The sequence below is a fragment of the Ovis canadensis genome, chromosome 3 (genome assembly GCF_042477335.2).
Source record: "Ovis canadensis isolate MfBH-ARS-UI-01 breed Bighorn chromosome 3, ARS-UI_OviCan_v2, whole genome shotgun sequence".
Classification (NCBI taxonomy): Eukaryota; Metazoa; Chordata; class Mammalia; order Artiodactyla; family Bovidae; genus Ovis; species Ovis canadensis.
In genome coordinates, this window is record NC_091247.1 from 2,306,797 (window position 1) to 2,327,956 (window position 21,160).

At 62.4% G+C, this 21,160-nt stretch overlaps 1 protein-coding gene across 6 annotated transcripts in view; it reads left to right on the forward strand.

Annotated features, from left to right (window-relative positions):
• Positions 1-21,160, forward strand: part of VAV2 (vav guanine nucleotide exchange factor 2) — a 178,220-nt gene that overhangs the window by 103,112 nt on the left and 53,948 nt on the right. For all 6 annotated transcript variants that reach the window (XM_069579840.1, XM_069579836.1, XM_069579837.1 and 3 more), the window contains exon 4: positions 15,951-16,019. In XM_069579840.1, the coding sequence (XP_069435941.1) occupies positions 15,951-16,019 (69 nt within the window). The remainder of the gene's footprint in view (positions 1-15,950; positions 16,020-21,160) is intronic.

Genomic DNA, 21,160 nt, shown 5'->3' on the forward strand with positions numbered 1-21,160 from the left:
TGGGTACACAGACAGTTCGTGTGTTTTCTTGTTTGTGCTTTTCCCAGAAACGGTCGTCTGTTCTTTGCCCTGCTAGCCCGGATGACAGGCGCTCTGGGCGCTTCCTCCCTGTTCCAGCCCGTCCTCCACCTGCGTGCGTGTCTGCGCGTGCGTGTAGGCGGGAATGGCGTTCATGCCACGGAAGTCAGTCGTTCTGTTGACTTTGTCATGTAAAGCGAAAGTGCGATCTTTTCTTCCCATCTCATAACCATCTTCCTGGTCGGGGGCCTGGTGTCGGGGAGCGCAGGGGTGCTCCTGGGGCGCACGAGGCCCTTGGTGGGCTGAGCACAGCGTCAGGCTCCCCATGCCCTGCCCTGGGGCAAGAGGCCCGTGGCCAAGGCCATGACTGCCCTCTCTGTTGGCTCCCGGAGCCTCGGTTTCCCCGGGGTGACAGCTGGCCAGGGAGTCTGCTGGTGGCTTAGAAAGTGGTGAGGGGCCAGAGAGCGACCAGGTGGCCTCTGATCAGTGTGGAGGTCCCTGAGGGGCCGGGCGGCGCCCTGGCCTTCTCACCTCCGTCTCCCCGTCTCCCCTGACCCCTCCGCCCCCGCAGTCCCAGGGCCCCTGCCCCACGGCGCAGGTGTCTCCCCGGCCGCTGCTGCGCTGGGTGGGCAGAGGCCGGCTCTCCAAGGCTGGCCCGTGGACTTGGGAACGCGCCTTCTTCCCTCTTTCTTCCGGGCAGCATGTGGGCACAGTGGCCCCCTGGATGGGGAATGAAGACCCCAGCCCCTAGGGCGACAGTGAGCAGAGAGCAGCGGTCTAGCCTGTGGAGCAGCTGAGAGCCGCTCCAGTCTGGTGGGCTACACGCCTCGTGTGGGCAGCTCCTCGTGGAGCTGGTGGGAGTGGGGTAAACCCAGAGGGTGTCTCAGGGTTCATTGAGGTGAGGCTGAACCCCGAGGTCGGCGTTGGCTTGCCCCCGTGGGGGTGACCTTAGCTTCCAGCCCCTGGAGAGGTCTAGCTGATACTGTGGGCCTGAGGTCCCCCATAAACCCCATGATTTCACAGACCTCTGGCCTGGCCTGGGCGCTCCCCCCACCCCCACCCAGGTAGACAGAGATTCTTTAATCAGCAGGATGTCCCAAGGGCTCAGAGGTCCCTCTCGGGAGCCAGGCCAGAGCCTGACCTTCCCTGGACTCACAGGGTGTGGCATTAACCCTTATTGCACATGGGGGAGGGAGGTGAGGGGGCCGGGAAGGTGTTTGTGGACCAAAGGCGGGGACGGGGCCTGCTGACCAGAACAGCACCTTCACAGGAAGAGCTCGCCTGTGTCTCCCCCTCGCTCTGATCGCTGAACGTGCCCTGGGCCCTGTCTCACCCAGTGTTTCTCCCTCCCTGTCTGAGCCCCAGTCCAGAACTTCCCCGGGGTCCTTTCCCTTCGCAGCGCCCGGGGACAGGTCCTCCGGCACGCTCCGCAGCTCCCCCGCCCTGGGCCTGGGAGGTGGGCTCTGGCCGCTCCCGAGCGGGACGCGTCTGAGCAGCTCCGCGCAGGCCGAGGGTTTCACAGGCGATGTGACGGCTGGGAGCCACCAGCACTCACACAGGACCCTGACTGTGCTGTTGGCTTGAGAGCGTTTCCTGGTGTCGGTAATCAGCAAAAGGGCTTCCGCTGACTAGACTCTGCTGTTTTGAAAACCCGCAGATGGAGCCCACAGCCCTAACGAATCTCTCCCGCGCGTCTCTCGTGGCTGGAGAGGAGCCCGACGCGATCCTTTAATAATGACCCTTTTCACCACCCTTGCTCCGTGTGCCGTGAGCTGGTCTTCCACAGAAGCCCCAGTTGTGCTTCTCAGGGGCCGATGAATAGGAAACTTAATCTAAGGGCGCCCCCCCGGTGCCGGCTGGGGGGCCGGCAGTGATGGTGGGCAAGTCCATGGGGCGTCATCCAGCCCTCGTCACAGCCGGAGCTGGCCCTCCACATTGCAGGATGTCCTGTTTGGGGGTCATCACAGCTCTGAGTGCCTGGGAAGGAGGAGATGGCAAAGGGAACGGTGAGACCAGGGCGCCCTCAGCCTTAGGAGGCCTCCTCTCTCAGCCGCCTGCTTGCTGAGGGGTCTTGGGCAAGGATATTCATGGACCCTCTGTCTCTTTGTCTGTGGCTGGGAAGGGTCCCCCTGCCGCCCAAGGTTGCTGTGAGCCTGGCCCTGTGCAGCGCGCTTTTAGCCGCCCTGGACACCCTGTGAACACCCACGGGCTGCCGGCCTTGTGGCGGGCTGAAAGGTGGCCCCCAAAAGATACACCCTCCTCCTAGCCCCTAGACCCTGTGTCTAGACTGGGAAAAGCTTCTCTACAGGTCAAGTTTTATAGATGGAATTTTACCTGTAAACGTAAGGAGGAGGCAGGAGGGTCAGAGTCAGGGGAAGGAGGTTGGAGGGGTGTGGCCACAGGCCAGGGAATGCGGGTCATCTTAGAGGCTGTGAAAGGGCTAGGTTCTCCCCTCGCGCCCCTGGAAGGAGCCGGCCCTGCCACCCCCTTGATCTGCGTCTGTGAGACCCGCTGTAGACTCCTGATGTCCGGATCCGCAGGGTAGTAAACCCGAGCTGTTTGAGGCGCTTTTGTGAGAGCAGCGCTAGCGCTGGGCAGGCCGGTGGACGTGGGCCTGAGGATCCGGTTCGGGGCCGTCGTGGGGCCCCGGGCATGGGCCTCTGCACCCGCCCCGTGGGGCCCGCGTGGTGGGCTCGGCTCTGGGTCTTCAGGGGACCCGAGCGCTCCTGCGAGCCGGGACCAGCCTCCGCCTTTGGCTCCCTGGTCCTCAGCCGGCCGGCCTCCTGCTCTCTGGCTTCTTACTGGATTCCAGCGGCGTTCGCAGGACACGCGTCCCGCCCCTTTGGGGTGTGTCTCTGTGGCTTGGTGTTTGCAGTCACCCCGCTTCCCTCCCCACCGCCCCGAACCTCATTCCCGAGCATGTCACACCGGAATGTGGGATCCCCCCTCCCGGGGCAGTGGTGCCTGTAGGGTTCCCCACCGTTCCTGGGGGAGGAGATCCACAGAAGGTTCTAGAAGGGAGGAGTGGCAGGGAGGGCGCTCCTGTCTGGAAGGCCTTGGAGGAGGTGAGGTGAGGGCGGGGGAGGAGGTGCCGTCAGGCCTGGTCAGTTTTGTTTCAAGGCTCTCGGGGCTGAAGTGGCATCTGAGGCTGGTGACCGGCTGTCACCGGGTGGGTGGGGGGCGCCTTGTGCCTCAGAGGGGCTGCACGTTGTGAGGTTGCCCCCTGCCCCGCCCTGCCCCGCCCTTCGAGGGAGCAGGCGGGGGCAGGGCTCTGATTGGCCTGTCTCACCCCCTCAGGGGTCAGAGGACGTGGGGACCGGGTCGGGGGGGCTGCGGGGATGGGGTGTGATGGGGGACAGGGGAGGGAGGGGGGACGGGGCAGGGACGGGGAGGTGAGGCAGAGACTAGCCTGATGCTGTGCAGCCCGGGGCTGCCTGGACCACCAGGAGCTGAGCGAGTCGGGGGCGCTCCTCCTCTAAGAGCTCGCTGGCCCTGCCTGCATCTTGATACAGGATTTCTGGCCTCCCACCCCAGGAGAATGAATGCCTGTTGTTTCAAGCCCAGGGTGTGGGTTTTGCCGAGGAGTGAGCTCTGAGATACGCGGGCCCCCTCTGTGTGGGGGCGCAAAGCTGCCCCTCCTAAAGGTGGGCCACACCCCACCCCACCCTGACCTGGTCCTCACACAGCCCCTGCGGGTCAAGGCCTGAAGGCCAAGGCAGAGGCCAGTGGCTGGCAGGGAGCTTGGGGTTCAGGGATCTGCCCCCCGGTTATCAGGGGTGGTAGGTGGACGGGCATCCTCACTGATGGGTTCCGTGTCCCCAACGGCGTTCAGTGGTGGGGCTGTAAAAATGTCCACGTGCCCTGGAGCCCCAGCTCCCCCCACCCTCAGGCCTGTCCTCCCCTCGAGGGAGCGAAGATCACTTCACTGTGTAACAAGGAAAACAATCAAAGGCTGCCTTCTCAGCAAGTGCCTCCATGAAACATTTATCGGGCAGCCGTGTAACGCTATCGGCTCGTTTTCAGAGACAGGGAAGGAGAGCATGTCATGTTTTGTACTGGGATTTATCCGTGTGCGGAAGACATGTGAGTGTATTGAAAAATGCCCTGGAACGGTCCCAGTGCGGCTGGTGGTGTGGGGGATGTGACACCCCCCCCCCCCCCGCCCGCCCAGCTCTGGGGCCAGGCCAGTCCTGCTCTCTGCTCCCAGCTGTGGCCGTGGGAGGGAACAGCCCGAGTCTCCCCCGCCACAGCACGGGGGCTGCCCAGGCCAACCGATCAGAGACGCTGCCTTGAGATACAGCATCATCAGCAAAAGGTTTTCCGGGGCTTTGGGTACGTCCAGTTACGGAGTGTGAAGGCGGCACCCGGGCAAGTCTGAGGCCCGTTCATCTCATCAGAAGAGTGAAAGGGCAAGCTGCTCAGTCGGGTCTGGCTCTGCGGCCCCGTGGACGGTCCATGGAGTTCTCCAGGCCAGAAGACTGGAGTGGGTGGCCTTTCCCTTCTCCAGGCGATCCTTCCAACCCAGGGATCGAACCCAGGTCTCCCACATTGCAGGCAGATTCTTTGCCAGCTGAGCCACAAGGGGAGCCCAAGAATACTGGAGTGGGTAGCCTATCCCTTCTCCAGCGGCTCTTCCCGACCCAGGAATCGAACCAGGGTCTCCTGCACTGCAGGCGGATTCTTTGCCAGCTGAGCCCCCAGGGAAGCTACATCTGAAGAAGGGCTTTGGTAACACAGGGACAGCCCCCCTCGGGGCACTGGGCCGTCCTTCTCGCCGTGGGGCTCTTTGTCGCGTCCCTCCGCTGCGCCAGCTGCTGCCCTGGTCAGCACGGGCCAGGAAGGTCAGTGCCAGCGAGCAGCCCCTGAGGCTCCCTGAGCTGCCGCAGGGAATGTGCGGGTGGGCGGTGCCCCCCTCCGTGCCACTTGCCCCAGAGCCAGGCTGACGGGTGGAGTCCGGCTGGAGCAGAGGGGCAGCTGTGGCCGGGGAAGGAGACCCAGCGGGTCACCCACGGGCTCCTGCAGCCTCTGCCCTGTCGGTGAAGCCAGGATGTCCAGCCGCCAGAGTTCACCCTGCCCCCCACTGTGACACTGCTGAGTGGGCGCTGCTGTGTCCCATTTTAGAGATGGGGAGACTGAGGCTGAGAGGCTGAAGGGCTGGCCTGAGGTCAGGTGCTGAGGGAGAGGCGGAGGGAACCGACATACTGCCCCGCCAGGCTGCCTCCGAGGGCCCGCCACCCTGTCCAGCCTTTGGCCTGTGAGCCTGTGCGGCCCAGGCCTGCCCGCCGCCTGCCTGTCTCCCTCACCTCTGGCACCATGCATGGGTCCGGGGTGCCCACCACCCTTGCCGTGTGTTTTCAGGCAACTTGTAGCAGTATTTTGATGGGAGAGAGAGGACTCTTGAAATTAACCATCCGGCTTCTCTTATTCCTCATTTATGCCCTGTTGGTGATCAGTCTGCCTTCTTTTATTTTTATGGGTTCATTCATTTAGCTTTAAATTGTTTTTAATTCTCACAAGCTTGATATTTGGCGCCCAAGCTAGACCCTTCTAGCTCGTGGAGTGCAAGGAAGCCTGTGACCACTCGCTGCTCTCCTCCATCCTGCCCCTGCGGTCCTGGCAGGAGGAAGCCACTGCCTCCACTTCCCATCTTCCTTCTCCTGGGTCTTGTGAACTTGTTGTTGTTCAATCGCTCAGTCACGTCTGACTCTTTGTGACCCCGTGGACTGCAGCACCCCAGGCCTCCCTGTCCATCACCAACTCCCGGAGTTTGCACAAACTCATGTCCATTGAGTCAGTGATGCCATCCAACCATCTCATCCTCTGTCGTCCCCTTCTCCTCCTGCCTTCAGTCTCTCCCAGCATCAGGGTCTTTTCAAATGAGTCAGCTCTTCACATCACATGGCCTAAGTATTGGAGCTTCAGCTTCAGCATCAGTCCTTCCAATGAATATTCAGGACTGATTTCCTTTAGGATGGACTGGTTGGATCTCCTTGCAGTCCAAGGCACTCTCAAGAGTCTTCTCCAACACCGCAGTTCAAAAGCATTCATTCTTTGGTGCTCAGCTTTCTCTATGGTCCAACTCTCACATCCATGCATGACCACTGGAAAAGCCATAGCTTGGACAGGACGGACCTTTATCGGTAAAGTGATGTCTCTGCTTTTTAATACGCTGTCTAGGTTTGTCATAGCTTTTCTTCCAAGGAGCAAGTGTTTTTTAATCCATGTCACCATCTGCAGTGATTTTGGAGCCCAAGAAAATGAAGTCTGCCACTGTTGCCCCATCTATCTGCCATGAAATGATGGGACTGGCTGCCATGATCTTCGTTTTCTGGATGTTGAGTTTTAAGCCAGCTTTTTCTCTCTCCTCTTTCACCTTCATCAGGAGGCTCTTGGTTTTACTGTCTTTCACGTGTACCTTCGTTCAGTCTCTGCAGTGGCAGACCCTGAAGGCAGAGTCGCCAGCTGTGGGCTGACTCCTGGGCGCCCCTGGCCTCACGGCCGTCGCGCAGTCAGCACGGCGTGCAGTTCCGTGCTGCACTCTGGCTTTTCTGGAGCTGCCCCTCTTCCTGCCCCGCCCCCGCCATCCTGGCAGCAGCGACACGCGTGGGGCCAAGCCCTCCCCAGGGCTCATCTCACTGAGTGCTCACCTGGACCCCGAGAATCGGGATTCAGCCCCACCCCCACGGGTCAGCCCACCTGGACCCCGGGAATAGGGATTCAGCCCCACTTTGAGAGGAGACTGAGGCCTCGAGAGGGCCTCTCTGGCTCAGGGTCTCTTGCTGTTGGGGTAAAACTGGGACCCCACCCTCCCTTCCTCCCGCAGGAGTCAGCTGGGGGTCAGGGTTCTGGGGCCTGGGCCCGGTGTGTCTCCAGGCCCTTCCAGCTTCAGTTCCCAGCAGAGCTGGCCTCTAGGGGCTGGGGACCAGCCTCAGGCCTCACTGCTGACCCTGGGGGCAGCTGGGGCTCCGTTTTCGCTGTGAGGTCACCGGCAGGGAGACTGAGGCCTGCCTGTCCCCGGCCTAGCCCTGGAGGTCTGGCCTCCACGCCATGATGCGGGCTGCTCGCGGCGCCGTCCTGCCGTCGGCCCTGCCCCGGGCGGGGTTGGTGGCCTCGGGAGGCTGGGGGCACTGCTGTTGAGCACTCACAGGCCCTGCCTGTCTCTCCAGCTCAGGATTCTGAGCAGCGGTCTGGGCGTGGCGTTTGCTTGGGGTGGTGTCCAGGAGCGCAGCCCTGAGGCCCCGGTGATTCCGATGAAAGCCGAGGGCTGGAGCCTGGCCCTGAGGCTTGGCCCGGCCCTCAGCCCTGCTGACTCCTAGGTGAGCAGCCAACTGCAGGGCTGGACGGCTGGCCCGAGCCCAGTCCTCCCAGCTTGGGGCCACCTCCAGACCCAGCGCTGGCGCCGTGCAGGAGGGCTACAGTCCAGCTCTGTGCTCCCAAGTGGCCAAGCTGGACCCCCAGGGCCCCTTGCCCAGGATGAGGTGGGCAGCGGTCCTGCTGTTGTTCCCACGGGAGCCCAGAGTGGCCTGGGCGTGCGCACCTACTGTGTGCCACCCTCTCGAGGCTGGGCTCCAGGGGACCAGTCGTGTGGGTGGGCGAACAGGGCAGGGATGGAGGCCCTCGCAGGCAGAGGCCCGCGCCCCTTCACAAGGAGGGGGCATTTGAAGCGGCTGACCGGGAAGAATGAGCAGAGCCAGGATGGACGGGTCTGGGTGGTGGAGGCCCAGGCAGATACTCTAGGGAGGCAGGGAGGGGGCTGGGTGTCCCTGTGCGCTCGAGAGGGGCGGGGTGGGGAGGAAGGTCCTGTGGGGAGCAGTGGGCAGGGTGGGGGGCTCAGGGGTCTTGGGTAGGACCACTGGCCCGGACTGCTTCCTCCTCGGAGCCGGGCCTGTTCATCCACCCCTGAGCCACAGCTCCTGTCTCTGAACTCCGCCACTTCTCCCTGCCCAGCGAGGCTGTGCCTGGGTGCGGTCCCCCAGCCGAGGGGGCTCCCCGAGTGACCAGTGTGAGAGCTTTCTGTGCAGATTCTGCTGGTGAGAACAGGGCTGCCCGAGGCCTTGGGCCGCAGGCTGTCTGGGGGCGGGCCATGCGGGATGTGGCTCTGGGAATGCTCCCCTGCTGGCTGTGTGGCCTCCCGTTCCCTGATGGGTGTTTCCAGGGCATTCCATCCAGGTAGGGCCCTGGCAGGTCGCCAGGATTTCCTGCCTAGGCCAAGCAGGTATCATCTTGGAAGAAGTCAAGAGGTTATGAAAGGAAAACAGCCAAGTGGCCGCAGGGGCTGGGCTCAGCTTGCAGGGGGAGTCGGCCCTCGGACCCTCTGGCCTTTCTGCTGCCAAAGGCTGCCATTCTGAGAAGCGGGCCAGAAAGTCAGACCTCTGTTCAGCCTCGCGGCTGCTGAGAAACTGCGTCCTCCTTCTCAGCAGCAGCCCCAGGCCCCTCCCCACCCCTGGCCCCGGACAGTGGGCTATGGGCCACTGTGCCGTCCTGCCGCGAGGTCAGCCTCCTCCTCTGCCTTGCTAGGGTTCTGGAAACAAGGGCCAGAACAGCCTGACCGGGCTCCGGAGGTGCCCTTGGGTCTCTGCTGGTCGCCTGGAGCCGGCTGCACTTCCTCCCCAACCCGCACCTCTGCTGGGCCTGCCTCCACTGAGGTCACTTTGGCTTAAGGTCCTGGTCGTGGCCCCTGGGCCGGCCTATCGGTCACTGTGTCCCCTTGCCCTGCTCTGGTCCTGCCCCATTGACCCTTCGGCTACTCCCAGCTCTGCCCAGCTGCCCCGAGCCCCCGCCCCCGAGCTCTGCCCAGCCGCCCCGAGCCCCCGCCCCCGAGCTCTGCCCAGCCGCCCCGAGCCCCCGCCCCCGAGTGTGCAGGGCATGAGTGGTCTGCCGCGCTGTGTGGGCTGCCTCCTCCGGCCCCTGAATCTTGACCACACGCACCCGTCACCCCCGGTTCCTCTTCCTCGTGTGCCAGGCCCTGTGGGGGCACGTCCACACCGCGAGTCTCTGTGTGTGAGGCGGGTGGTGCACCCCCATTTTACAGGCACGTTCACTGAGGTCCCTGGGCAAACTCGGGCCTGGAAGCTTAAGGTGCAGCCGATTCTAGCCCCTGTCTTGTCTGATGCGAGGCCGGACTCTGAACCCAGGGTAGGCTCCGCTCCCTGGGTCAGCTCCCCACCGGAAGCCTCCCCCGTCCCCCTTCCTCCTCCCGCTTCTGGGCCTTCATGGCCCCCAGCCTGGCAGCCCTGGGTGGCCTTGGCTGTGGGTGTGGGTGGGGAGGGCCTCATGCAGCCCCGGTGCCAGGGCCCGTTGGTGTGGGTGCCTGGCTGGCTGGGGGGAGAAGCCGGATTTTGTGCTTGTTTAGCCGGAGAGCTGTTTTTTAATAAGAATCCTGGTGCTTCTAGGCCTCCCAGCCAATTAGCAGGCAGCACCCAGGTGACTCTGAATAATTAAACGGGCCTGTCGGGGCCTTCAGGCTGCAGTTTGATGTGCCTTTAAAGTCTGCCTGATGCCATTTCCCCGGCAAATGGCTGCCACGGGGGATGTGGCCCAGTGCCCTGTGGCCGCGAGTTCCCTCCCCCAGCCCTCTGCTCCCCCGCCACCTGCCTGGGCCGTGGGGTGAGCTCCGAGGGCTCCGAGGTGATGCCAGCGCTGGAAACAGGCAGCGCTGTCCACACGGGCAGGAGCGGGCAGCCGGCTCGTTCCGGTTTTAGCCCTGGAATTCCCGCATCCTCAGAGACTCCCTCGTCCGGGGCAAGCTGTGCAACGGTCAGCCCTGCAGGACACCCGGGCACCCCCAGGCCTCAGGCCGTGTGCTGAGAAGCCGGGGCCCCAGCCCCTCTCTCGCACGCCCCCAGCCGGCCTGGGAGGACCAGGGGCGTCTGCGGACGGTGCCGTTCTGTGATGCTGCCAGTGAACACTCACCTTGGAGGTCACTTTGCAGGGAGCACTTTTCTGAGTCACGTCTCCACGTTCTTACCTGCACGTGCCAATCAAGGGACCGAGGGGGAAGAGCCGTCTTAGCCCGGATCACTTTCTCCTGAAAAGTGGAAACTAAGCCCCGTGTGCTAGGTCCTCCGAACGGCGCTGACGGTCGGAGCCCAGCGCCGCCCTGGAGCGTAGCCTCAGCTCCTGAATAGGGACGCTGGCCTGTCGAGGCGGCCGTCTTCCTCCAGAGCTCGGCAGGGGCAACAGAAGACCCCGTGATGGTGCTGACCCCGGGGACCTGGGACAGGGTTGGAGGCTCCCGGGCGAGGCGCGCTTTCCAGTTGTAACAGAAGCCTAGGTTGGGGGGGCGGTCTGCCTGAGTCTGGGGCCCTGGACTTTGACTGGGATGAGCCCCCAGAAGGGGAGGGAAGGTGACCCAGGCATTGTACTTGGGTCACTCACTGGGCACGAGGGCCGGGGCCGAGGGGCTGCTGTGTGTTGCCTCATTTAATCTTGACAGTGACAACCATCCCATTCTACAGCTGGGAAAACTGAGGCTCAGAGAGGGAGAGGGCCCTGCTCAGGGTCACACAGCAAGGAGGCCTCTGGGCTCGGAGGGCCTCTCGTTGGCTCCTGGGCCGTTTGTCGTCCTGTTACCCAGCCCTGCTGCCCGCTGCACAGGTCTTCCGGGTCCATACCCCGCGGGGCCCCAGGGTCCCAGCCACACAGGGTCTTCAGAGTCCACACCCCTTGGGGCCCCAGGGTCCCAGCCACGCAGGTCTTCTGCGTCCGCACCCCGCGGGGCCCTGGGGTCCCAGCTGGCGTGCGCCTGTGTTCACTGCCTTCAGGCCGGGACCCTGGAGCAGCAGGTCCGCCCCCACCCTGACCGCGCATCCCTCCCCGTGCAGCCGCAGACACGGCCGCACACGGGGGCACTTCCCAGAGGCCCCCGTTTTCCAGCAGATTCTCAGGGAAGTCCCACGGGCAAGGACCAGAGCCTGGTTTACTGGTCCTGGAGCCACGGTCACGCTGCGCCTTCTCCCTGAGGCAGGGACGGGGCAGCCCCCAAGCCGGGCTCAGAGCAGGTGCCTGGAAACGGCTCGACGGATGAAGGCTGGAGGGGGTGGCGCACCCAGAGCGGGGACCCTGTGCCCCACCCTCCTGAGGATGCTGTTTTGGGACCTTATCCCTCCAGTGGGTGATCTGGCAGTGTCCGGCAGTGGGGCTGCCCACCACGGCCAGGCTGGCTGCAGCCGAGGTTGTGAACCTTGGCCTCGGGGTGGAGGCGTAATTTGGGGGACCTTGAAGCAGTGGCCTAGCCTCTTATTCCCCCGGGAGGGCGGGGTGCTGGGTGGACTCGACGCTGCCCGACACGCGGGCCTGGAGGGGTTTTCTGGGCCCCTGGCAGCTTTCCTGCTTCCGGCTCAGCATCCCCTTAATCCCCTCGGGGGTGTGAGTGGAGACTCGGCTGCCCAGGAGCCGGGCACCAGGAAGCGCGTCCTTAGGAAGGTCTGGGGGCGTCTGAGGACCCAGCCCCCACCCCGCCGACCTGGACGGCCGCACGTGGGGCTGGTCATGCCTGTGTCCTGCTGCCGTCTCTGCTTCTCACCCCTCCTTTTCAAGAACCGATGAGCACGCCGTGAGCGTCTGGCTGTCTGGTCCAGAGGAGCGGGTCGGTCGGGGGCTCTGAGACAGAAGGATGGAGCCGGGCCTTCTTGCAGGTGACCGCAGGGTCAGCCCTGCCCCAGCCCCTCGCAGGTTTGAAGTTCCGGCTGGAATGTGGCCCCAGAAACGCCGTCTATGCAGATGTGGCCCCGGGTGTGGAGTCGGGGTCAGCGCTGAAAAGTCACAGCTCGGGGCTGACTGAGGCAGCTCTGCCCGGCTTCTCAGAAGCGCTTCTTGAAGATGCTCCCTTGCCTCTAGTTCCGGGCTGCCATTTGCTGTTTTCTGGGGGGAAGGGCAGCTTGAGAGTCAGTTCAGTTCAGTCGCTCAGTCGTGTCCGACTCTTTGCGATCCCATGAACCGAAGCACGCCAGGCCTCCCTGTCCATCACCAACTCCCAGAGCTTGCTCAAACTCATGTCCCTAGAGTCGGTGATGCCGTCCAGCCTTCTCATCCTCTGTCACCCCCTTCTCCTCCTGCCTTCAGTCTTTCCCAGCATCAGGCTGTTTTCCAGTGACTCAGCTCTTCGCATCAGGTGGCCAAAGTGTTGGAGTTTCAGCTTCAGCATCAGTCCTTCCAATGAATATTCAGGGCTGATCTCCTTTAGGATGGGCTGGTTGGATCTCCTTGCAGTCGAATGGACTTTCAGGAGTCTTCTCCAGCACCACAGTTCAAAAGCATCCATTCTTCAGCGCTCAGCTTTCTTTATGGTCCAACTCTCACATCCATACATGACCACCGGAAAACCGTAGCCCAGACTGGAGAACCCTGGCTTGATGATGTCTGACATCTGCCCCTCTGCCCACCCATCCATCCGTCCGCCCTTAGCCCCCTGCTTTCTCACCTCATCCATCTATCCATCAACCGCTGCCATCCCCTCCCACCCACTTGCTCTAGACATCCACCCACACGTCCATCTGTCCATCCATCCATCCATCCATTTGTCTTTTCATTCGCCCATTTATCCATCTATCCATCCGTGTCACTATAGTGTCAGACGCTGTGCTAGGCAGAAGTGGGCCCAGGCTGAGACAGCAGTCAAGTTTGCTCACCCGAGGTACACGCTTCCAGGACCTGGGTGAATGGGGTAGTCGGGGCTGGCATCAGAGGCTGGAGGTAGTGAGCACATGGGGGCAGTGGGGAGGGTGGGGTTGAAGGCCAGAGGGTCAGCAAGGCGTCCCCTACCCCCTACCTTCCTGTCCCATCCCGGGGCTGGCCTCAGTGGCCAGGGTGCGTGGCCCCACGTCTTCCCCGGCAGGCTGCCCACCCCGTTCTCTCTGCCCCACCCCGGCTGCAGCCTTGCTTTGTTTGGCTGCGGCAGAAATTAATTGGATTTGCAGCCTCACTCTCAAGGGGGTTTGCGGCCCCCAACAGGGATGCTGGAACAGAAGCAGGAAGCGTTTTGCAGACAGCAGGGTAGTTCGTCTGCCTTTAACGTTCTTGTTTCATCTCTGTTGTGTGGGGCAGACGAAGGAGATGAAAAGGAGTGTAAACCTGGACAGCGACAGAGGCATGCAGAAGAGAACTTACAAGAAAATCACACACTCACGATGGATTTTTTTTTTTGAGACTAAACGTTTTGAAATTACTCCTCTATCTTCTTTTAGTGAGCACTGACTTCCTGTTTGTCTGGAAGGAAACAAGATGCTTAAATATTCTGGGGCTCCTAAGCCTTAAGGAGGCGTCAGAAGTTACTTTTCTGGGGTGGCATTAACTGGCCTGGCTGAGAGGATGAGGGTGAGCAGAAATAAGGGATAGCAGCTGCCAGTGTTGAGGCCCTACTAAGTGCAGAACAGGCCCCCATCTTACAGCCAGCCTTCAGGACAATGCAATAAGGGGTTATTTCTTTGAAAAACTTTTTATTTTGTACTGGAGTAGGTATAGTGGACTAGCAGTGTTATAACAGTCCCAGGTGAGCAGCTCAGGGACTCAGCCAGACATACACATGTAACCATTCTCCCCCAAAACACCCTCCCATCCAGGCTGCCGCATAACATTGAGCAGAGTTCCTGTGCTATAAAATAGGTCCTTGTTGGTCAACTGTTTTAAATACAGCAGTGTGTACAGGTCCGTAAAGGGGTTACTTCTGCCTCCATGTTCCAGGGGAAGAGAACTGAGACCCAGAGAGGGTAGGTAGCTGGTCCAAGGTCGCACAGCAAGCCGGCGGTGGGCCTAGGGTTCCAGTCCCCTGGGTGTGCCTTACTCCAAAGCCTTTCCTGTCCAAGGGAATTCTGCGGCAATCCAGTGCTTAGCACTCGACACTTTGACCGCAGTGGCCTGAGCTAAGGTCCCACACTCCGTGGAGCATGGCCAAGAGCAATTTTTTTTTTTTAGTGAAAAATGAAAAATAAAAAAAAATGCTTTTCCTCTCCTAACCTGCCTGTGTCTCAGCTCACCTGGCAGAGCAGGTGGGTTTCACCTGAACGTCTCATCTGCTTGAGAGTAAAGCCCTGTGTTAAGAGAGTATAGCATAGGAGTGTAGCGGTTGATTAGTGATGTCTGTCCGGGCACCCGCAGGGTGAGAGGTGACGTGTGTGCCGTGGGTTTGCTGCCTCCCTGAGCTGGAAAGTGGAAAGCTTCATGGTACAGAGCACAGATGCGTCCCCACTGTTAGAAAATCCACGTGGAGCTCGTGGAGTAAAGTTACTTGGGTTGTGAGCACAGGCATGGTGTAGTGAAAAGACACGGCCCTGCCCACTTTGCCTCATCCAGCTTGGGTCCCTGACCCTGACATTCCCCTGCTCCGGGAAGCGTCCTCGCCAGCCACCCCCGGGGTGAGCAGACGAGCTCTCCTGCTAGAGAGTGGAGTGCACCCAGCTGACAGGGTCCGTGCAAGGCTGGTCATGGCGGCTGGGTGTCCTGCTGGTGGGGGTGGGCTGGAGCTCCATCTCTGGGTCCTGCAGCTACATCTCAGCCTGGCCCAGAGTTTTCTGTGATCAGCAGGGTGGGGGCTGGAACTGTCGGCCGTCGGGGGTCAGTTAGGAAACCAGAGCTCGGTTCTGGCACCCCGGGGGAGCTGGATCAGCTTCCAGTTCCGCTGTGTTGTGGAGGGATTTCCTGGCTGGAAACCTGGCTGGGTCAGTGAGGGTCCTGGTCCTGCTGGGGGCACAGGCGTCTGATGGCCTGCGCCTCTCCCCATGACCTGAAGACACACATCTGTCCTCCTTCCTTCTTGTCACGTGATGCCCGGTGGGGGGTGCTGTTGTCATGGTGATGGGAGGGAGGAGGGGAGCCCATGTACAGAGAGGGCGGGCTGGGCCCGTCACAGGCTGTTGCTAGGAGGCTGCAGGCGATGGGGACCCCTGGCCTGGCAGGTCTGCCTTGGGGCCTCAGACGCCGCGCCGTGCAGGTCTGTGACGGAGCTGGGCGGAACCCAGGTCTCCAGCTCGCGGCTCAGCGGCTCCCTGTGCTGGGGGATGCGTGGGGGGCCGGGTGTGGGTGTGGCCCCCACCTCCATCCATTGGTTCTTCACCCAGATCACGCTGTCCCGTTTGCGGACCTGTCTCGTTTCCTCCCCAGTTTGGGAGCTGGGGTCGCCTCCTATCAGTCTCTGGACGGCGGTAGGGGGGTGACAGAGCCGGGGTTCACCCAGCCTCCCCGAGAGGACGTCCTGCAGGTGGTGCGGCGCCTGTGTCCCTTCCCGTGAGCCCGGCCGGGCCCAGGGCTGCGCGTCACCCCCGTCTCAGGCCCTGGGCCGCGGGGCTGGCTCCGCCCCTTTCCTGGGAGTCAGGCCCAGGTTCATTCTGCGATGGTGACAGGTGTGCCTGAGCCCCCGCTTTCCCTGTGAACCCCCTTTCCCTCCCTGGGAGTTCTCCTCCCACAGATTCCAAATGGCCCAGGGGGCCCTCTCTCTGCTGATGAGGACCCTGGCCGCCCCGCCACGCTAGGAAGCTTTCTGATGCCCGGCCCCGTCTCCCAGTCCTCCCAGGTGCATTGTAGGGTCACAGAGTTTGCAAGGACGCTGGGCATCCCCCAAATACAGAGCTGGGAGGTCTTCAGGGAAGAAATAAAGGGCCTCAAGTCCAGAAAAGTCTGGGTTTGCACCCTGACCCCCATCCCCTAAAGACAGGCTCTCACACTCCACCACGAGGCGTGAAGGGGGGCACCCTGACGTGTGAAGGCAGGACTGTGACTCGGATGGAAGCTTCCTGCGCCCCTGACCTGGTTCCCTCGTTCGCCAGCAGGCGCTCTGGGGCCTGGACGGAAGGACCGAGCTCCGCGGTGCCTGGGGCCGGGCTGGGCCTGGGATCCTCCCGCTTGGCACCTCTGCTTGGGGGCCCCGTCTCACACACCGTGTCCCACACGCACCTGTTTCCTTCCATGACCCGCTGACCGCCCCCTGTCTGTCTCCGCAGGCCCTTCCCCTCGGAGGAGACCACGGAGAATGACGAGGACGTGTACCGCAGCCTGGAGGAGCTGGCAGAGTAAGGGGCCGGCGGGGGGACGGGAGGGGAGGGGGGCCGGGGAGTCTCCCCTGGACGGGAGCCCGCCTCAGCCGTCTGCGCGGGGCTGGGGGGCGCGCGCTCCCCCCGCCAGAGGGTCAGCCGTGCTTCACCCGCGTTCCGTGGTGGCGCGCCTGCGGCTTCCTGCCCAAGGCTGGGTGCGGGGAGGGCTGGGCTTTCAGTGCTGCCGTCGGGGCGGGGCTGGGCCCGCGCCTCCCTGGGCTGGCGAGGCCACTTCGGGGAAGGAACGCGCTTTTCCAGAAGGTGGGCCCCCAGGAGCACAGGCCGCGGGCAGGGGCGGCTGGTGATTCAGCGTTGTCTCCTGGCCTGACGCGGGCCGCGGCTGGACTGAGGCTCCAGGCCGGGGCCTCCTGGAGCCGCCGGGGTGTCCCCCGCTTCCCGAAGCCTTGGACTGGCCTGCCTCTGTCTCCGCCTTTACCCCTCCGAGGTCCGCCTGGGCCGTCACGTGCTGCCTGGCCCGGCCACCCCTGGCGGCTGTTTCACCTGAGGGGTCCGGAGCCCTCCCCAGGGGACTGGCGGGAATCCCTGGGTGGGGGCTCTTCCGGAAGAGAAGGTTGGCTCCTGCGACGTCGGCGGTGGCCTGGTGTGGGGCTGTGTGGCCTGCTCCACGCGGCTGGCGGGGGACTGAGGCGGAGAGATCACAGGTTTGGCTGGGCCGTAGTGGGGGGCCCACATGTCTCACGAGGTGGCGGGCCCACGGCCCTCAGGCCAGGCGACGACCTGCCGAGGGGACTGGTCCCCGTTTGTCGGCAGACGCCCCTTTGTTCCCTGATAACTGGCCGCCGCTTCTGGGGAGCCTCACGGCCTCTCTCTCCTGCATCGTACGGCTCAGACTCAGAGTGAGAGTTGTGATCACAGCAAGAGCGGGACGCCCTGTGCTCTTGCTGTGTCGAGTCCCCAGTTTGATGCCCCTTGACTCTATCCGGGGCTGGCTCTGTGGATGTGGGGCCCGGGGACACCGGGGGAGGCCCCTGCCCAGCGCTGAGTGTCAGGCCATTTCTCCGGAGTCACCCTCAAGCCAAAGTTGGGGGCCTGTGTCCTCTGGAAACATGCCTCAGGGGTCAGCAGAGGCTGCGGGTCCCGGGACAGCGGGGCCCACCCTGTGCAGCCTCCTGAGTACCCGCCAGGCCCCCTGCTCCGCTGCCGCCCCCGTGGGTCCCTGCCTGGTCGCGGGGGCCTGCCCAGGCCTGAGGATTCCTGGGCGGCGTGCTGGGCACACAGCCGTCTCCCCCTCCTCCCCCAGTTCCGCTGCTGCCTGACCCCTCAGACCGACACTCAGGATGGAACTCCCGCACGGAGAAGCCAGGCGGGGGGACGGGAGCCTTTGCGCGGTTCAATAATATTATTCCGTGACATTAAGAGTGAGCCTCCTTAATCCAATGAGTTCCGTATGGCACCCGTTATTGCAAACGTAAATCATACGTTATAGGGAAGGGGGATGGATTTGAGTCTTTAACTTGTGGTTTGGTCCCAGAGGCTCCAGGTTAATAAATTTTTCATGCTTTCCCCGCCTCCCCTTCTCCTTTCACGGAAAATCAAGATTTCCTAGCGTCTTGTCTCTGCAGACTTGGGACTCATATTTATCCATTATGGCAATTTACATGACATAAACAGAAACGTCATTTCTTACCTGGCCTCTCCTGGGGGCGGGGGCCGGGCGTGGCCTGGATCTGATGCCCAGCGGTGACGGGGAGCGAGGGGGTGACGTTTCCAGCAGAACTGGCTCATTCTTTCCTCTGGGCTCTGACCAGGTGTCAGAAAGGATGGTTACCTTGTGTCTCTAAGGGCCCTGCTGCTCTGCCAGACCTCGGACGCTTCACAGCTGTTTGGAGAAAGTCCAGCTCTGGCTCCACGGGCGGCCGGAGCCCCATGAAAGGTCTGGGGCCCCAGGGAGGGACCGCCAGGTGTGCGTGGTCCCAAGAATGCTTCCGTCCTGTCAGTGAGTCGTGTGTGCGTTCAGCCACCAGCCGGTTACTGCGCACTTTCGGGAACTGTGGAGGGAAGGAGAGACACCACTGCGACGGCCGTAGCCGCACGGTCCAGGAGATCAAACAGAAGTTGCCTGGTAGTCGTTAAAATTTTCTAGTAGCTGCGTCAGAAAGAGAAAAAGAAATGGGTGGCTCCGTGGTAAAGAATCTGCCTGCCAGCGCAGGAGACGTGAGTTTGATCCCTGGGTCGGGAAGATCCCCTGGAGGAGGAAATGACAACCCATTCCAGTACTCTTGCCTGGGAAATCCCATGGACAGAGGAGCCTGGCGGGCCACAGTCCGCGGGGTCACAGAGTCAGCCACAACAGAGCAACTCAGCACACACAAATGCATTTTAAGAGTACTTTTACTGGGCCCAGTGTATCCGAAATATCCGCTCGTTGATGTAAGAGGTGGCTGATGTGATCCGGTCAGCCCACTGGCCACATTTGTGAGCTCACAGCCACATGTGGCTCGGGGACCCCATGTGGGCAGCCCCAGTCTCGGGGCCACAACAGCGCTCAGTGAGTGGACGACACTGAGCGGAGATTATGTTCTCAAGCACTCAGAGCTCACTTCTGAGATCCTTGAAGAGTGTATCATCAAATAATAGAGCAGCTGGCTGGAAAAATTAGCACACAGTATTGCCACTTAAAGAACACTCTGTCAAGCAAACTGAGCCTCAGATGAGAGGCCTGCTTTTAAACTGCCCTGATGATCAGTTCCTTACATTTGCCTGATGGCTGGTCCCTCCCGCTGCCCCCTGCTTCTTTCCAGGCGCTCCCAGGGGCCTGGAGCTGCCTGCCACAGCTTCTCAGAGCTGCCCAGCTCCTGGGTGGGCTTGCAGTGAAGTATCTGCCCTGGAGGAGCCCCCTGCCCCCTGCAGGGCTGGGAGCCAAACTTGCATACAGGAAAAAAACACGTATGAGGTGGTTGACCACAGGAGCTCAGAGTAGGGCCGGATGGATGCCAGCCTCGAAATCAGGGGAGGCTTCTGGGAGGCGGTGACACCTGAGTCTTACAGTCCAAGTGGGAAGTGGCCAAAGGCAGGGCTGGCGTCCCAGCGGAAGGAGCAGCCTTGCTAAGGCCTGGCAGGACGGGTGGCCCCCAAGAGTGGGAGGTGGGGCATGGTAAGGGAGAGCAAGACAGGATCCGCCTGCCCAGGACCCCGGGCTCCCATCTCAGAGGCGTGGCCTGGTATCCCCCGGTGGAGGCACGTCAGGTCTGAGACGCTGCAAGGTGTTAGCAAGAAATCAGAATTATAGAAGCCCCCTGGGGCTCACTGGGAGGACTACCCCTCACACCTGGGAAGGCACGGCCCACGTCGAAAGGCCTGTAGAGACCCCCAGCCAGGTGTGCTGCAGTGCTGGCGGTGCCCTGAGAGGAGAGGGGGCCCGGAGGTCCTCCTGGCGGGCTGGCGACGGAGCGCCGTGCAGCCCAAGTGTCCACCTTGGCTGTGCGCGGCTCTTGTGGCGGCCTCCTGTCTCTCCGGGCACGGTAGCTCCTTCTTGGGGCTCCCTTCCTCCCTCCCTGGGGTGAAAGAGTTGGCCCAGGTCATCCGTGGACCCTTGAGCTTGAAGGAGCCCGCTCCCGGCCGCCAGGCAGGTTCGCTTTCCTCGGGATTGCAGTGATTCTCAGGCTTGAACAAATGTAATCGGACGTGGCAGGGAACGTAATTCATCCTCAGACGTGGAGCTGCACGTTTTACTGCATCATAAATGACTTCACAGTTTAAATGTGCCGTGTTAGCCTCTTGGGGTGATTGTTTGAAGATGCATAAAAGGTGGGAGTTTCTGAGTCGAGGCACCTCGAGGGCTTTGGGCATGCTCTGGGCGCTGGTCTTCCTCGTCCCTGGGGAGCTAGGCGGGGGCCACCTGCTGGGAGGGCAGAGGCCACGCTCCTGCAGGGGACGAGGACCTGTCGCTCTGCCCGACTGTGACCCTCACACGAGGACAACCTGGCTGGCCCGCCCAGCCCTGCCAGCTGCCATGAGAATTCCCTCACGTTCAGGCCGCCTCGTATGAAAGGTCGGCATCGAGCAGGGGACCTGCACATGTGGGGGACCCTCCAGGTGTGAGGCCTGGATGTGTCCCTGGGTTTGGGGGCACCTCATGTTTCTGAAAGAATTGCTTCTCCGAGGGGACAAATCTGACTTCGCAAAAACAGACCACTCCCTGCAGGATGCCGACCCCACCACGGCCCAAAGTGGGCTGACCGTGAAGCCCCCCAAAGTGGGGGTGTCCGCAGCTGCCCTCCTCCCGCAGGATGGGGACAGGCAGGGTCCCCCGAGCCCTGGATGCTGGGGAGGCCTCGCCCTGCCCTGTCGCCTGCCTCCTGGAGCCGGGGACACTGGCTCCAGGCTGCTCGGGGGGTGACGGCCGGGCATAGGAAGGCCTCGTCTCTCCCATGGTCCTTGCTGGGCGGGGCCACCCCGTCTGCTGGTCCAGCGGCCTGCAACTCTGGCTGTTCAGATTTTCCTCTGTACAGTAAGCACTTAGGGAGCCGACTGTATGCGGGGCAGGTGCGGTCCTGGGCTGGCGTCTCCTCAGCAGCGTGTGGTCCCTGCAGCCCTGTCGGGGGACTCTGCACCCACTTGTAAATCTGGAAGCCCAGCCCGGGCTGTGGGACTGCCAGGATGGAGGAGCTGGTGCCAGTGTACACAGGGCACGTGGGGGTCTGTCCCCATGCTGAGCCCAGCAGCTAAGGGGCAGAGTGGCTCTGAAGTGGGTCCCACTTAGAAGTCCTGGCCGTCCCCTAGGGCGGCTAGGTAGAGTCCCATGTGACCTGAGATGTGACTTAGGAAGCCTGCCCCACCCCCACCAGGCCGGCCGCTGCCTTATTTGGGGCTGGGGTCCTGGAGACGCTGGGGGTTGGCTATGTCTGTTACTCGGGACCTGAGGGCTGGCTGTCTGGGCCCCAAAGTCACCGTGTGTGGGTGCAGCCCAGCGGCCCTCCTGCTCCTGTGGTCTAGACAAGCTGCCCGACACTCCCTGCCCTCCCAGAACCGGCTGCTGGATGGCCGGGCAGGGGCAGCCCGTCCACAGCCTTCCCAGTGACCAGGGTCATAGCTCCCCCACCTCCTGGCTACGGAGGTGGCCGGCGGACTGACAGCCCTGAGCTCTGCTCTGCGCGGCT